We start from the raw sequence: 16,898 nt of genomic DNA, 5'->3' as shown, positions 1-16,898 counted from the left end.
CCCGGGCCGCCGACCCCCGGCCCCGGGTTCTCCCCCTTCTCCTCCTCCGCCTCCTCCTCCTCCTCTTCTCCCCTTCCCCTCTCCCTCCCCCTTCCTGGCCGGGCTGCGCCCCCCCGGCCGGCCCCGGCATGAGCATCTCCATCCCGGCGGGGCTGACGGAGCTGCTGCAGGGCTTCACGGTAGAGGTGCTGCGGAGCCAGCCCGGGGACCTGCTGGAGTTCGCCCTCCAGTACTTCGGGCGCCTCAAGGAGGAGGCGGCGACGACCAAGGCGGCGGCGGAGAAGGAGCCGAGCGGCCGCAAAGCGGGCACCGGCCATGACAGGGGCACCCAGCCGCCGCGCCGGGGCCCCCCCGACGCCCGCGGGGTCAACTTCGCCGAGGAGCCCATGCAGACCGACTCCGAGAGCGGCGAGGATGAGCAGCCTCCGCCGCCGCCGCCGCCGCAGCAGTTCCCGGGTAAGGCTCCCCCGCCTCTCCGGGCCCGGGCGTGGGGGCGCGGGGGGGCTCCCGCGGCCGCCCGGGCTCAGGTGCGCGGCCGGCGGGGATGCGGGTCCCGGCCCGGCGGGGATGCGGGTCCCGGCCCGGTGGGAAAGCTCTGGGCTCGGTGCGCCGACACGGGCAGCGGCAGCACCGCGGGCACAGACCGCCCGCGCTGACGCCGAACAGCGGAGCCTGCGGGAGGTTTCCCGTATCCCGCGGCAAACTTCAACCTCCCGGGCTTTCCCCGGTGTTCGGCGGTGCTGGGTGTTTGGCATACAGGTATCATCAACTGCATCGCTTGTAGCGTATGAGCCCGTAATAGTCCAGCAAAGATCTGTCTGTATGTTTCCGTTTTATAAGAGCAAATCTGCATTCTGTAATTAGCGCAGGGGTATGTCTAGCTTGAAAGCACCTCTTATGGGCATGTTACTGTATTCACGCACTTGGTTAAGCATTTTACGTAGATGTACATATATGTGTTTTAAAAAGTAGAGCACAATTTAAAACATAATTTCTTCCTGAAAGCCAGAGTGAATTTTTCTGCATTTAGAAGGGCTTGTGGAACAAGTGTTGCTGTGACAGCAAAGAGCATTTGCGGTGTCTTTGTGTTTGAAGGTAACACCGATCTACACGCAGCTAATGACACCTTATCTTTGTGTGGCTGACAGGCTTTATTTAGAGACTGTGTCAATCCATCTGCTGGTGTGGGTTATGGGACGGGTAGGAGCTGTCTCTGACGGGTGCACAGTGCTTTGTCTTTGTGTCATGAGCAGGCTGAATGAAGGGTCAGTCAATACGGTTAGATGGAGAAAAGCATCCAAGCATCTTTATCTTATTTTTTTGGAGGATAGCTTGAAGTGCATCTCATCAGATCATCAAAGCAGTCATCCCTCCGAGTCGTGCTGGAGGTAAATTTACCTAGCAGAGTACAGAAGGCAGTTGTTTGCTGGTTGAATTTCAGTGCAGGTTTTGAAACGATGTGTTATGCGCGTTTCATGGGGAAATGTAGATAAACAGGTAGGCGTTTAAGAAATGGGTAAGTTTTCAAAATGCTTCAAGTTACCCCATAAGACAGTCGCCATTCTTTTCATCTGTTCTTGCAGCTATACCCACGTGTATTTAATGAGAAATTGAATCTGTCTATCAGGTTCTGCAGATTTATGTGGCAATTTTCAACTCTGATGCTGATTATGTGAGACTAGTAGAAATTTGAAAATTTGCTGCCTTTGAAAACTGAAATGGTCATAATGTGAAGGAAAAAATTATCTTAATTCACAAGCACTAGATGTGTTTTTTCAAACATTAATTATTCTATCACCAAACCATCTCATTGGTAAATGGAGAGCTGGAATGTTGTATGGAGGGAAGTGCAGAAAAGTAGTTTTATTTGTGTGTGTTACACACCTGTAACTTCACAGGGTGTTCTAAGAAGCTTTCTAAGCTTTTCTAATGAATACCAGTAATCAAGATTCTTTTGACAATCTTTTTGTTGTGATTGTGAAGAGGGAAAGCCATTATTGTCAATATTCTCATTAAGGGATGTGCTAGAATCTCTTAGTTTGACAAATTGATTTACTTGTTTGACAAAAACCCTTTAAAATGCCACATTTTTAAGCCAAATATATTTTGAACGTTTAATTGTATTATGGTTTGTAAATTCTGTCAGCTCAAATAATTATTAATTAAAAGAAACAAAAAATGAAAATATTTGTGAAGCCGTGTGAAAGTTAATAGGAAGTAACTAATGGTAAATTATTACTAATAGGGTGCTTGTGTATGTGTGCATTGTGCAGGAGTGTGTATTTTAAATTCAAATTTTATGTCTGCCCTGAATATATTCTTCTAAGGTAACATAACAATGCATCCACTCAGCCTTTTGTTAATAACTGGAGGCATAAAGGCTTGTACTCAAATATTTGTTTCATGGGTTTAAACACCAATTTAAAAGCACAATTCTTCAATGCTTTTGCTTTTTTGTTTCTAGAAGTAGCAATTCTTAAAAACTGAAGTTTGGGGGAAAGTTTTAAAATTTTTTTTTCCTTTGCCTTTATGAATTATTAAACTTCTTCTGTATAGCAAATATGTCCTGTTTACATCTTTAAGAGAGGACAATAAATCTGAAAAGTTGATAAGCAAATGTAAAATGAAAACCTCTGTGAAGGAGGTCAGACCTGGTGGGAGTATCTCTCCTTTGCTAAAGCCGTACATTTGAACAAACTGACAGTATTCTTTAATTAATTTAATCAGAGCATTGTTGAATTCTCACTGTAAATGCTCCAAACCTATTTTTTTCCCTACCAAATGTTTCTAAATACCTACAAGCACTGCAATTGAACTCTTTGTCAGTATTAGTTTTGTCCTTGAAATGTGTTTTGGAAGGTATATGAGCATTATCCTGTTTCAGAAATGATGAGCTGAGGCATAAACTGTGTTAAATAGAAAAAAACCCTGTATTTGGGATTAAGAGTTATATGTGAACCTTGAACTAAACTCTATTCAGGTCTCTGCTGTGTCCATTACCTCAGCTGCAGAAATCACATAAAGGTAAAAGCAGGTACCTTGTCTGGAGGGAGAACTTTGGTTTATCTGTGTCACAGTTTTGAATTGGCACCTGAAGTTAAGGTGACCTTAGAAATTACATTCTTTATGTTCAGAGCATTTAGATTATCCCCTTTGGAACATATGGTTTAATTTGGGAATGTTTTTTGGGTTTTCTAGTTGATTTGTTTGTTTGGGTTTTTTTAAAAGTATTTAATTGTCCTACACGTGTGTATTAGCATGAATCAGTTGCAACAATTAATTCCTACTAACACTAATAGCTGTCACTAAATTGAATAGGAAATATACATAAAAATGAGCCCTATTTTAGAAAATTTGTTTAACTGCTATCAGGTCTGAAGTGCATATTAAGATTTATTTTACTGTGTCTCAGTAAATTATTTGTTCTTTTTACAGAGACTATACTTTTGATGTTACCACTTACATGTTGATTTGCAACTTATTTTGATGGGCAATAACCCATGTAATCTGTAACAGTTTTTTAAAAAATATTTGCCATAGATAAAAGTTCATATTTCATCTAGCCTTAATATGAATTAATAGAGGAGTTTTTGGAGGTAACTTTGCTGTTCTTTAAACTCCAAAAATTGCAGTGCTGTATGTATCATTTGGCACGACATACCCTCTGTTTACTTTCTTTTTCTTTTGTTCTGTTTTATTTCAGTTTGTTTTGGTATCTTTTTCAGATAGTGGTGTATTTTAACAGGAAAGTACTACAGCTGTCCCTCTCCTCCCCCGTGTGCTTGTGTTGGTGTGTTGGTTGCTTTGAGTACCTTCTTGGAAAACTCGAGCTAGAAAATGCAAGTCTCTATCTCAGCTTAACCCACTGATTGTGCCTAAATAATATGAGATCACTATTTAGGTAAAGCATACATATTCTACCTTATGATACCAATTTTAAAGTCATGTCTTTATTTTAGTTCATTTATTCGGCTTGAAGTGCTTTACAGATGTACTGTTCATAGAAATTTTGAAATAATAGGTAAATTGTAGAAATCAGAAAAAACTTTGCACCCCACTACATTTGTGTCGTGTGTAGATAATGGGTAGATTAGAGCAGTGGAAAGGGTCAGTAAGACAGGGGAGCAATATAAAAATATATACAAATTGGAGCAGGATATCCTTAAATCAGCAGCTATATAGAAAAGTGTGTGAATTTCTTATACATGTGTATATTCAAACTAAAATCTGCAGTATGATGGGTAATGGCTGAAATCACTACCATCTGATATGTACTTAGCCAACCTTAGAAATGAAGTTTTAATAATTTCTACAGTCACTCCTTTGGAATACAGAAAGAAATAAAGCATTATTTATATTCTTAGAAGGACAAACCTGATTGCACCGAGGCTGGAGCAGCCTCACTGTGGATGCAATTTAGAAGAGAAGTTTCCAGCTATGGACCAGTCCCTTGTGAGCAGGGCACTGTTGGAGCACTCCTTGGCAAGGCTTTGGGCCACAGCTCCTTGCAATTTTCTAGACTGTGCCTGCTGTCATTCAGAGAATAACGCTGTGAATTAAGTGTTCAGGGTGGGTGTTTGGGAAGGACGGATTCTGCGAGGGGAAAGAATTCCAGTTGCATCACTTTGCTGCCTTGCTGGTCCAGTGGGCCTTGGTCAGGGGTTGGCTACTGCCTGCTCTTCTCTACTTGTCACACAGTCACAAAACCACAAAGCTTCCTATCCTTACTGTAAATCTTCAAAATAATGCAGTCTTTTGAAATAATGATTTCCAGTATTTTTGACAGGAGCAAACTAAAATATTTTCTTTCTGCTAACAGTTATTTTAGAAAGTAAACCCAAGCAAAGTGGCAGTTGTGGTTGGTTTGGGGTTTTTTTTAATTCCTTAATCTGACACAGGTGTTTTATTCAAGTTGAGAGATTTGTCATCAAAAAACTTAGTCTGACAAAATTATAAGCAACTAGAAATGTGAAGCTGTAATATGTACCATTTAGTAGCCTTTGTAGTAAGGACTATGGTTCCCTCTCAGACATGTATCTACTTGTGATTGTAAATGAAAGGAATACTTTTGACACAGCCATTTAAAAAAATAAATATGTTTATATTATTAATTTAGTTGAAATGATAACAGCCTCCACTTAAAAGTATTTATGCATCCCTACTCAGAATTAAACATGCATGAGTGGAGGTGTCTCTGTTGGCTAATACTTTGTTAAAGTGTATTCAAGAGAAGCAGGTGAAAATTCCAAAGACCTAAGGACAGAAAGGTAGTAGAACTATACCAAAAATATTTGAATTTTGTCTTCAGCTTCTTTTTTGCTAAAGAAACAACGTAGAGATGATTTTGGCTGACTGTTCAGCTTGGAAAAAGAGAACAGCATTAATTCAGTGCATATAGGAAGACATGAAATTTTGCTGGCATGAGTTTGTAGTGATAGCATTATGAATTATAACCTATAAGCAATGTCAGTACTAACATTTGCGCGGTAACACTCAGTTTCTTGCTTGTATCATGTCTGTTTCAAAGGAAAACTTGCTTCCTCAGGAGCTCTCTAGGAATATTGTTTCACTTGCTGACTTCATTTCAGTTTCCCAAAAGAACCTTATATTTTTTGTTCCCCGTGTTTACTCCTGTTTATGCATTGAAGTGGCTGAAAAAAGAACCTATTTATTTCCCTGCTTGGTGAAGAGAATAAAGATTCATCTCTGGACATTAAGAGAGTGTGTTTTTTTAGAATGTACTTCTACAGCATAATGACCTAGTGCTTGTAACCTGCACAGAGGTGCTTTGTGCATCTGTCAGGAAGTTAAGCTTGGTTTAATACGTGTATATCCCATGGTTTATCCCAAGTCTGTTATGCAAAAGTATTCATTATATTCTCTAGTTCTGTCCAGTTCCCTCAGGCTGTATGAAATGTACCTAAACAGTCAAATCTCTGCAGACTTATTGGCCTTAGCTGCTCCTGTAAATCTCGAACATATGGTGTGGAAATCACACATTTAGGTCACAAGGTACAGATTAATCAAGGTACAGACTGCTGCTGCACTTCTGGTTTTCAAATATCAAAGATACCCTCTAGATTGGGAAATTTCATTTGTTGGGACAGTGATGAAAGAAACAAGAAGGCAAGGTGGAAGGCAGGACATGGAGGAAGAAAAGGAGTCAGTGTGTGGTAAGGAAAATACAAGAGAAAGGAGATACAGAACTGAAGTAAGGGGAGAAAGATAAAAGAATAGACAGTAATGTGAGAAAGCACATTAAATTCTCCACCCTTATTTTTCTACCCATCTATGGTCCTGCTGTCCCAAATTTATGTCCTGAATTTTCTATTTTCTGTTTGGCTTATAAATATATTCCAGAAGAACATAAATATGAACTTAACTAAAATCAGTGGTCAATGCATTGTATGGATGTGAATTTGGTCATCTGATGCTGAGAGATCTGTTAAATGTTTTGACATGGTCATCTCTCATGTTACTATACCTGTAGCCTTGTAATGCTTACATTTCAATGAAGATTTCAACTCAAGTTTTTTATGGAGGATCCAGATTGGTTTCTGTTTTAAAAAATAATAGTAGTGGTCATCACAAAGAAAGTCAACAGGCACCTGAGTACAGCTGCCATCTTCATGGCTAAGAGAGCCAAGATGGTGCTGATGGAGAAATGAAATATTGGACAGAACATAACAGACATGGTGAAATGTCCATACTTTCAATGCTTAATACAAGTCACAGTGGTTATTTAATCAACTGTTATTTTAATGGAAATGCCTTAAAGTCACGCTGTAGCAAAACTGTTCCCACCCCAGGTTTGAACTCCTATTATGACCTTCAAATGAGTGTAATTATACAGAAGTTCTGTGCTTTAAAAAGGTGAGCAGCTTTTAAAAAGTGAATGAAGGAGGCAGAAGAGTTTGAGGGGAAAAAAAGCATTTAAAACAGCTCAGTGTTCTCTGCTACTGGAATAGGTCTTGATATACAGAAATTAGAAGAAGATTAGAAGATTAGATTTTACTAGGGATGATACATTTATCACATAGTATGTTTGATATTGTTGGTTATTTAATGGATGTGGGTACATGAAAGATGAACTCCATGTGCACATGAATTACTGCATGCTAGATAAACCTATCAAAAGAAATAAACTTGTCTATAAGTAGGTATTACCATAAACATCCATCAGTTATGGTATTGTTTGAAAGTATTTGTATAAGAATTCTAAAGGAAATATTATCTTTTTTTTTTTTTCCTTTTCTTTGGGACATTGGATGATGACACTTGTATATTTAAATAGCTTTATTTAGGGATTTTATGCTGAAACTCCCTATCCTTTCAGGGAACTCTTTTAGGCTAACCCATCCACATGCTGGGTAGGAATGATAACCCATTTGCTGCATGGAACTGAACAGGATGTTTTGATCATGACAAGTAATTACAAACTTGGGGGGTTTATTTAATCTTCTTCTTTATTGAATACATTTTTTGGTCTGTAGATCACTTTTCACTCATCGTACTAACCAAGACTTTGTTGAAGAAGATGGAATTTGGCTTTGGGTGTGATTTGTTTTCTCTTCATTTTTTACTTTTCTAACTGACTGGCGTTATTACACTTTCTCTTGTAGAAAAGCATCATGTTTGTCAGTTTGGTTTTTCATTAAAAAATTTGAGGAACTCTCTTTCAATTTTTTGTGCACTTCGTGTTAAAAATAGCTGAAGTACTCACACAGAATTTCTATTTGCAGTTTCTAGGCAATGTAATACATTTAGATTTAAATTGATGCAGCAAGTAACGCAGAAGACACACAGTTTTGGGTTTACATTAAAAAGATGATGGTAATCAAATGTCCAGTGCCTCATTCAGCATTTCCAATGATACCATGTCATACAAAAACGTGGGAGGTCTGAAATGTAGGGGATGCAGACAGGCAACGATGCCTGAAGTGCATAGGAGTAAATTGCAGATTGTAGGTAAAAGGCATCCTCAGAATGAAGTGTACAACAGCCTTCTGGCAGTTTGCCAGCCTTTCCATAAACGGTATCATTTTAGCATTGCTGCTCAGAAAAGTTATTTGTGGAGCACAGATAAAATAAGGAAATTATAAAGAATAGAGCAATAAAAAAACTCCAAATTTTAATTTAATCAGCCTTGCCTTATTGTGCTATAACACTCTGGATAATGGAAAGTAGGGTTATAAAAAGCATGCTGTAACAACTTATGTGTTTGACTCTTAAATTGCTTAATGAGATTAAGAAAAAAGTCATCAGGGCAAGAACTTGAAGCTGAGAGCTTGAAGCAGGTAAAGGATGAAAATGAGAATAGCTATCTTACGCATACAGTTGCAGTTATATGACTGAAGTGGTTTCTGTAAAGCTGGGCTAAAAGGGACAATTAGTAAATATTATGAAGACTTCCTGAATGGAGGGCCTAGAAAATTGCTGTATAAAATAGATTTTGAAAGGAGAAGTAACATGATCTTTCCTGTTCAGTCATTCCAGATACCATCCTGCTCGTAGAAAGATTTTCATAACAGCATCAATTCCATCTGAATCCCTGTGATGCAGATGTCAAACATATTTTTATAAATAGTGGTAGTGTTTTCATATTATACGTTTTTAGCAGACATATCCATTGTAAAGCATACCAGATAGGAAGAAAATAAATCCTTGCCTAACACTGGAAAGAAAACATTCCTTGCAAAGCCTCAGCATAGACTATAAATAAAAGATGTACTGAATTCTTGGTATTGGGATGAATAGAAGCTGGAACCAAACATAAGCATTCAGACCTGCCTGCCCGAGCACACAGGCTGGAATTCTTGGTGTGTTTTTCCCATTCTGATTTTTATGATAGTTTGTAATTCTAGTGTGAAAAAAGAAATTCAATGCCATGAGTTGTAAGGCATTTGTAAGTGTTGCAGGATATGGGTTAACTTGAACTCAAGCTGTCCGTGACAGCTTTGCTATGGCCATTTTTGGATGACCTTGCATATGAATATTTGTCACTGCACTGATCTGGTCCTTCTAATTTGTTTCCCATTATTTTTACCAATGAAATAGTTTCCTTTTAGATCCTCTCTCTGAAGCTGTCATGCTTTTCATTGATGCTGAAGAACTCCATCTTTGGGCCAGTCATTGACTTTGCAAGAAAACACAGACTGATACCACAAGTCGTTGAAATAAGTGTTGATCAAGAATTTTTGCTATTTAATATCCTGGAAATGAATGTCTAAAAGCAAGTAAACATGTTTAAGTATTCTTCCTCTTATAACAATGGTTAATATGATGAAAAGTTTGTTTAATAGCGTGCTGGAATTGTCCTGAGATTTCTTATTCTCTTCCAAAACAATGTTTGTGATAATCATCACACTTGCAGTCAGAAACAATCACAATATGTGTTATAGACATCTATCAAAATTTTATTGACTTCAAACAAATGTTTTCTACCATTGTAATAAACCCATTTTTTCATCATGCATGAGTTTTGAAAATTGTATATTCTTAATAATTGATGATATTAAACATTAGGGGGAGAGGTTTAATTTTTTTCCCCAGTTATGAATAATTTCTACTGAAATTGAGAAGTTAGGATCCGGTGGCTTTATCGATCTGTTTCTTCATGAGTCTCTTTAGTACTAGACCCAGTCATCATTTTATATTTAGTTCTATTTTGGGGGTTTTATTTTTCAATTCTGAATGCATAGTGCTTTTTCTTCCAGCCATTTTGTTCAATAACTTTGAATAACATTCAGACATCTTTCTCTAAAACCCATCTTTTAGCTGATAATTTACCTCTCTCTACTGGTTTTCAGTGGATAGTCTAAATATGAGAAACTTTGATCTAGCATTCACCACTACAATATTTAAGCATCTGTGAGGTAATTTTAATACAAAATTAACAGCCTACTTTCCTTCCTTTTGCTTCAGCCTACAGGAAATATTGTTTAATGCCTAATGCACACATAAAAAAACTGTTTTGAAAGAAGATAGATGGTTATTTATTCTTAGATACTACTAACTTCAATTCTTGTTAAAAAATTTATCTGCAGTATTTTTCTGCATGTCTCCCTTGCTAATCTGTCAGTTTTCCCCTTCTATTGAAATGTAGCTGCTGCTGGCAGTTGTAGTGGGAGTAGATGTAGATTGCTTCTTTTTGCAAGGTGGATAATGGAAATTAATTTGTTCTTCTGGTTTAGCCTTCTTAGTATCAGGAATAAAATGGAGTCACTGATTTAAGTGCACCCTAGTTTGCTGTCTATCTGGAATATATTGTCATATGAACGTGGCTCATCTGTAATTACTTCAGTTTATGGCCTCAAAAAAATGCAAAAAGAAGAGGAACAGTGTCATACTTTCTTCAAGTCCATCCTTCAAATTATTTCATTCAGCTCAGACACAGGGTTTGGAAGGTCTAGGGAGACTGAGAAGACTTGAGATCTTGGGAAATCTAATCAAAGAATAGTTCAGGCTTGTAAGAGAAAACTATGCTTTCCATGCAAATATGTAGGTGTTTGTCCTCTTCTCTGACTCCCAAATAAAGCATGCCATTTATTGCCTCTTCTAGCTTGGAGGTGACAGGACCAAGTCCCTTTCTGGGAGCTGGCCTGTGGTTCCACCCCTCAGGAGGGATGTCCCAGCAGGCACTGCTATTGGCCCTGCTGGCATGGCCACAAGCAGGGCATCATTCCACTGCAATGGGGAAATTTAATCATTAGGCAAAACTATTTTTGTTCTTATTATGAGCCTGGAGTTTTCTGTGCTTCCTAAGATGTGTTTAGCTTCTAAGAAAGCAGTTATTATATCTGGTTGTGGTCAGTATATTGCCATCTGATGTCTCACCTTTGACATCTATTGAATGTCCTTTGACATCTGAATATCCTCTTCAACGAGTCCCTTTCTTTCATTTTCTTAAAGTTTTGATGTTTAATTTGCTGAAGTTATTATACAGTTGGTTGTGAAAAACTAGTAAAACTGACTACACAGCTCTGAACATACAAACTGGCATATGCCTTCTATGTTTCTTTAAATCATAGTGTGAATTTATCCCAGCACTGGTTGGTTGGTATGGGTTCAGTTCAGCTGGGGTGAAAAAGGATGCAGCTTGATGGCCTGAAAAAGGCAGTGGGTTTATGGCACAGAATGTGTCTTGTACCCTTGCAGTGCTGAGTCTGATTCAGGAAGCAGTGGATTCCTAACAATGCACTACAGTGCTCAGGTGGAGGCACCTGTCTGGTTCAGAGCCATCTAGTACTGATACTGAAAATGTCTAGTACTCATCAGCTGGCAGGCCAAGACTGAATTTATGTGACCTGTCCTTCGTAGTAGGTCCCAGTTTGGTATCAGCTTGTATTTTTCACATATTACTAAAAACTTCTTTGCCTTGAGGCTTTTCTCATTGTTAATTTCAATTGAAAATTGTAGAGCATGTTCAGTTTTTTCTTTTGTTAAGGAATTTGTGTATTACTTGCAAAATGAAATTGCCCTTGTTTGTTTCCAGTGTTTGAATGGCTTCTACTGAAAACAATTTTAAAATTGACAGATGAGGTTCTGTGGAACCACACTCTCTTTTTAAATAGCAAGAATAAAAATGTAATTGCTGTGACATTTGGAGCAGTTACCTGACTGGGACTGATGTTCAGAAAGTAACAGGAGCCTGGTTATTGCTGAAAATACTTGGATGTATTACTTAGAGATTTTTGTTTTGTTTTCATTTGGAAAATGTACAAAGGTCAGAATATAAACACATGTGCTGCTTAAAAAATGTAAAGACTGAGCCAATAAGATGCTGTTTTATTCCGGAATAGATGTACACTTTTACTCCGGAAACACTGCTTTATATTAACTTCTGGCTAGGAACTGACATAGTTTAACTTGTGCTCTGCATTCCAGGACAAAACAGTTTATATAGCTATAGAACTGCCTTTTTTTTCTTTTTTTTTTTTTTTTTTTTTTTTTTCAGTTGAAGAGATGAATTTAGCTTTCCTTTTAGTGAGAGCCTTTAATGCAGTACATTTTAGGTATCATTTTTTTCCCCCTGAAAACCAGCCTCATGCCTTTCTTGCATGAATTGTGTTTTAGAGATTGAACAGTTGCAATGTTTTCTAAGGATAACTTCTCCCTGTGTAGTTATTGTTTGACATGGGGTTCTGTGTTCCTAGAGTGAGGATCAGATGCATATAATTGATCGTGCTTAAGGAAGTGGAAAGAAGTTTGACGTTTTGTAGTCTGTAGTTAGAAAGTTACACAAATTCCAATGAGAATGGCAGGTGAAACTTGGCACTGGATACAAAACTGTCACTCTTTTCCTGTTTGTATCAAAAGAAATTTTATTCATAGTTCTCAGTTTTAAAAAAGTACTTTTGGTGATCAGTAGTTTTGATAAGATAATACGTATTACTTTTATTTGACTGCATTTTCTATTGGTCAGATCCAACATATTTTATGGAAGTGATTTGATTTCTAAGTAACTTCTTGTTTTAAAAGGAAAAAGGAGAGCTTTGAATTGGAGGTGTGAAACAAATGAAAGAGGCATGTTTATCGGAATTACTGGCATGTCTGTAAAACTGAATAGTGGTAATCTATAATACTTGCAGAAATTTTAAGGTCATGATACAGGAACACCTACTGTGTCTATGGAACGATATGCTTTAGAAAATACATACATGTCTGTTTTTAGTGGACTGGTCTGATGAAGCTCTTGTAGTCCATCAAATTAGTGATAAAAGCACTTTTAAATTATTATATACAGCGTAGTATAGTAACTGAGGGTAACTTCCCATATCCTACCAGTCATAAGAGATACTTAAAAATCGTGGGAAAAAAAAATTTTAATAGTCTGTGGATCTGGATGAAATCCACAAGACAAAGGAATTTGGACTGAAGGCTAAGTTTTGGTCTATTCTGATCTCATCCCTTGATAACTATCCTTTAAGGAAGAAGAATGATCCACAAATTAAAAATAGGGCTCTGAGAGTTAAGAAAAATTAGGTTAAATCTGCATGTGTGTCACACACTTGCTGTGTGCCTTTGAGTAGTTTGCACTAGTGCCTGTAACTTGGCAAAATTGAATATTTACTATTCCCAACTTGATGGGATCTTGTAGCAGTATGTATGTGAAGGATTGTGAAGGACTCATGTCATTGTTTGCCTGCAATACTTGAAAAAACTTCTGTGTCTTAGAATCCAGGGTGCAACTGATGCTAGAATTTAAGAAATTTTAATCTGATGCATCATTTTTTCTATATATTAAATATAGAAATATATGTAAATATATTGATTATATTAATTAATAAATAATAATAAATTAATAATTAATTAATATGATTAATATATTAATTATAGATAAATATAGAAAATGACAGGTTTATCTTTGATTGAAAAGTGCAGGAGTACCTGAGCAATCAGCAAAGCCCTTGTAAACAGAGGAGACCTGTATGGTTTGTTTAGGCTACAAAGATTGCCTAAAAGTGTAATAAACCTGAGATTGCATTACTTGATAGTCCTAACTCACACTGTCATTTACTACATTGTACAAAAGGTGCTCGTGGCTGTTAGCATGGGCTCCTGCCATATAACTGTCACAGAATCCTATGTTCAACCATGTGCATTTCAGGTCACATTTAACATAAAGGTTGTGCATTCACTCAGCCTATAAAAGGTGAGTAAATTTTTAGTTTTAAGTCACTGTCTTTTCTTAAAAAAATTAGTGGTCAATTTTTGTAACTTCATGGTGTTTTTTAAAATCCACTATTAGGACAAAAAGTGTTAATCTATTTTTTTCTTGCTGAAAATAGTTTTAATCTCCTCATCTTCTCTTTTAGTAACCTAATGTGAATGCTGGGAATGTAAGTGAAAAGAAATACTTATCCTGATTTATGAATTGAATGTCCTTTAATTTCAGAAACTTCCTACAGCAGTCTGTGGGGTTTTTTTTCTTTCTTTTTTTGAGAAAGCAAGGCAGAAATATTAGAAAATTCCAGTTTAATTTATAAAAATTGATTGGGTTTTTTTCTGCTAAAGATTTAATGTAAAGCATGCATCTTCCAGTAAGTTAAAGAAGAAACTCTAGCCTGTCTTTGTGGACATTTGAATATCCAGATCACTAGGCTAGTCTGCTTTTTAGCATGCTTGTTTGCACCTTGTCTTGGCTTCAAGCGAAGAATTTTTAATGTTTGCCCTTGGAATATGGCATAGCCTGGAAAGTAGGACATTTTTTTTTTTCAGAGGTGTGGGTTGCTAGTCTGCCATGTACCCAGTCAGGCAGGCTCATCCCTTAGTTTTTTGTTTTCCTTTTTAAATGCGTTCTGGACATTTTCTGTTTACCTGCTTTAAAAGAAATACAATTTCTTGAAAGGCAGCGTAGGGTGGGGGAAGACTGTCAGGACAAGTAGCACTTTGTCAGACACAGGTTGAAGCATTTCTGCCATTTCCCAAAGCAGAGAGTCTGAGCAAGATTCCAGATGATCTGCATCTGCTAGTTAGTCTGCCTTTATTCTGGCTCTGTTTATTCCTGTTCATTATCCAAATCTTGGATCATGTTCCCAGGTAGGTAAATGTAAATAGAAAATGTGTGGTGGACTTGGATGGGGCTACAGGGAAGGAGTCTTTGGGTCACAACCCATGACATTTGCTATGGCTGGTTTTAGCTGTATTTCAGGTAATTGTGTCATTAGCACATGTGATTTTGTTATGGAATCTGAAGCAGAAGCATAGTAGGTTTGGTTTGGTTTGGGGTTTTTTTGTTTGCTTTTTGGGTTTTTTTTAAAGCGTTCTGTTGGAAGACCATTATTTTATGCCAAGAATTATTTTGTTGTCTGATGACTAATCAGCAGCCTGTTGGAGAGTTTTGCTATCAAGAGTCATGGAAAGTTGGCCCCTGATAGGAATATCACAGATAGTTACTGAAGGAAGTCAGGACAATATTCTCAAGCATCCCTAGCCAGGGAAAGAACAAAATGGATGTGAAAGTGACTGTGATGCTGAAGTTTACTTACAACAGATGCAACTTTTAAAATGCTGCCCAAACTATTGAGAAAAATGGAAAAGCTGAAAAATCCACTACTTGCCATTACTAATCATTTCTGAATGTGGGTAGTAAAGGAGTGAGAAGTAATGGAGCTGAAAGACATAATGGGATTTAGTTTTACATTGTGGAATAAATTGGTATCTAAAGCTTCATTTGCCACTCCTCAGCTCACTTGCATGAGTTGATTTGTTCAGGACAGAAAAGACATATCCTATTAATCTGTCCATAAGGTCTGTTCAGCTGTGGAATCTCTTTGACTTCTTCATTCTCTTGAAAAAACGAGTTATTTGGTCCTCAAAGATTCTGTAATGGAGGCACAGGTTGGAAGCAGTTTGAGAATGAAGACTAGATACATAAAGGGGCTCAAGTGGTAATATTTGGCATTATTATGGACAAGTTACACCTTTGGGGCACAAAAATCTCCTCACCAAATCAAGGTATAGTCCTGGAATGTTCTGGGGATGTTCTGAGTTGTTACTGTGGAAGAGAAAAACAATGTGAATGTAGGCCTGGAAAAAGATGCTAAATAAAGGCATTATACCATATATGTACTATATTAGCTGCTCTTTGCCTCTTGGCACTGGGACAGCCACATGCAGCAGCTTGGGTCTGTGTTTGATGATGGTCATATAAATGTATGTATCATGATACAATAAAAGTTGTATCATGACTGAGTATGAGACAGAAACTGGGCTATGCAGCATACTATGCTGTGAGTTGTAACACGTTCTGCATGCCTACATTTGTGACAAGTTTGAAAACTGAGAGCTAGCCATTTGAGGGGGAATTTCAGGATCAGGTGTGATCATGGAGATGAGGCCCATGCTCTGTTTGCCCTTTGGTCATTTGCTGGCCATCACAAGGCAATGGGTCTAAGTCCTGCCTGGTCACTTGGAAAGTAGTTATCCCTAATTGCCACCATTCTTTACCTGCCCAGTTCAGGGGAGTACCACTGCCAGCTGTTCAGTTTTGGAGGTACCATTTGTAAGATCCTCACTTCATTGTTGACAGCATGATGTGGTGCTCCTTTGTGTCATTCTTTATCAATAGAGACAACAATAATTTGTTTTATTGTAAATCAGAGTAGCTTATTGTTGATTAATTTTTGTTGTTATTTGCAGTCCTTCAGTTGCTCTGGGAGATCTCACATGTCTTCAGCAGCACCTGATTGCATTGCTGCATGCAGCTAACTCCAGATTAACCCTGTGAAGTTTTTGGAATCATTTAGGTGTCACTGTCACCAGGGATTCTTTGGTGGATTTCTTTCCCTTCCGTGGCTCATACAGACGTTCATTAAGGTCAACCTGAATCACACCTGGGGTCTCTATAATTAGGGCATCATCAGTGATCTTGTGGATGTGGATAGTGGTTCTGACTGTTGGAAAGGGAGGTAGATGCTTATATCATTCAAGCTGAATCTGTATCTCACCTTCTCCTTGGATTCATGTTGTCCCACACGTGTGCAACAGTAGACAAGAGCAGATATGCTCCAGCTGTGCTTCATTCACTCGCCCCTGAGAACTGGAAAGGCCAAATCACAAAGGGTGCATTGGCCAACAGCTTCACTGTAAATCCCCAACAGCTGCTTGCAGTAATTTAGCACTGCACCTATATGAGAACAGTGAAATATTTTGGGTCTTGTCTTTTCTCTCATCTCTCTTCCACCTTTGACTCAAACTCTCAGATCTCTACACTAGTTCTTTGTAGCCCAGGCTTTTGTTGCTGGTATTGCCCAGGTCTGTAGCCTAAGAGTACAGGCATTAACTAGAAACAGAAAACTAAAACCCAGAAATATCCCAAACCTGTTCTCAGAAGCCACACTCAGACCTGTGGGATCTGAGCTTGGGGAAGGTGTCAGCCACCAAGTTAAGTGACT

General features: G+C 38.2%; 1 protein-coding gene across 1 annotated transcript in view; it reads left to right on the top strand.

Moving 5' to 3' along the window:
* Nucleotides 1-55: 55 nt before the first annotated feature.
* PRKAR2B (protein kinase cAMP-dependent type II regulatory subunit beta) overlaps nt 56-16,898 on the top strand; it is a 75,597-nt gene continuing 58,754 nt past the window's right edge. Inside the window, exon 1 of the mRNA XM_014869000.2 lies at nt 56-456. Within this exon, the coding sequence (XP_014724486.1) occupies nt 129-456 (328 nt within the window). The 5' untranslated portion in view covers nt 56-128. The remainder of the gene's footprint in view (nt 457-16,898) is intronic.

The sequence above is a fragment of the Sturnus vulgaris genome, chromosome 5, assembly GCF_052056855.1.
Source record: "Sturnus vulgaris isolate bStuVul1 chromosome 5, bStuVul1.hap1, whole genome shotgun sequence".
NCBI classification, from domain to species: Eukaryota; Metazoa; Chordata; class Aves; order Passeriformes; family Sturnidae; genus Sturnus; species Sturnus vulgaris.
This window is presented reverse-complemented; position numbering and strand designations above follow the sequence as displayed.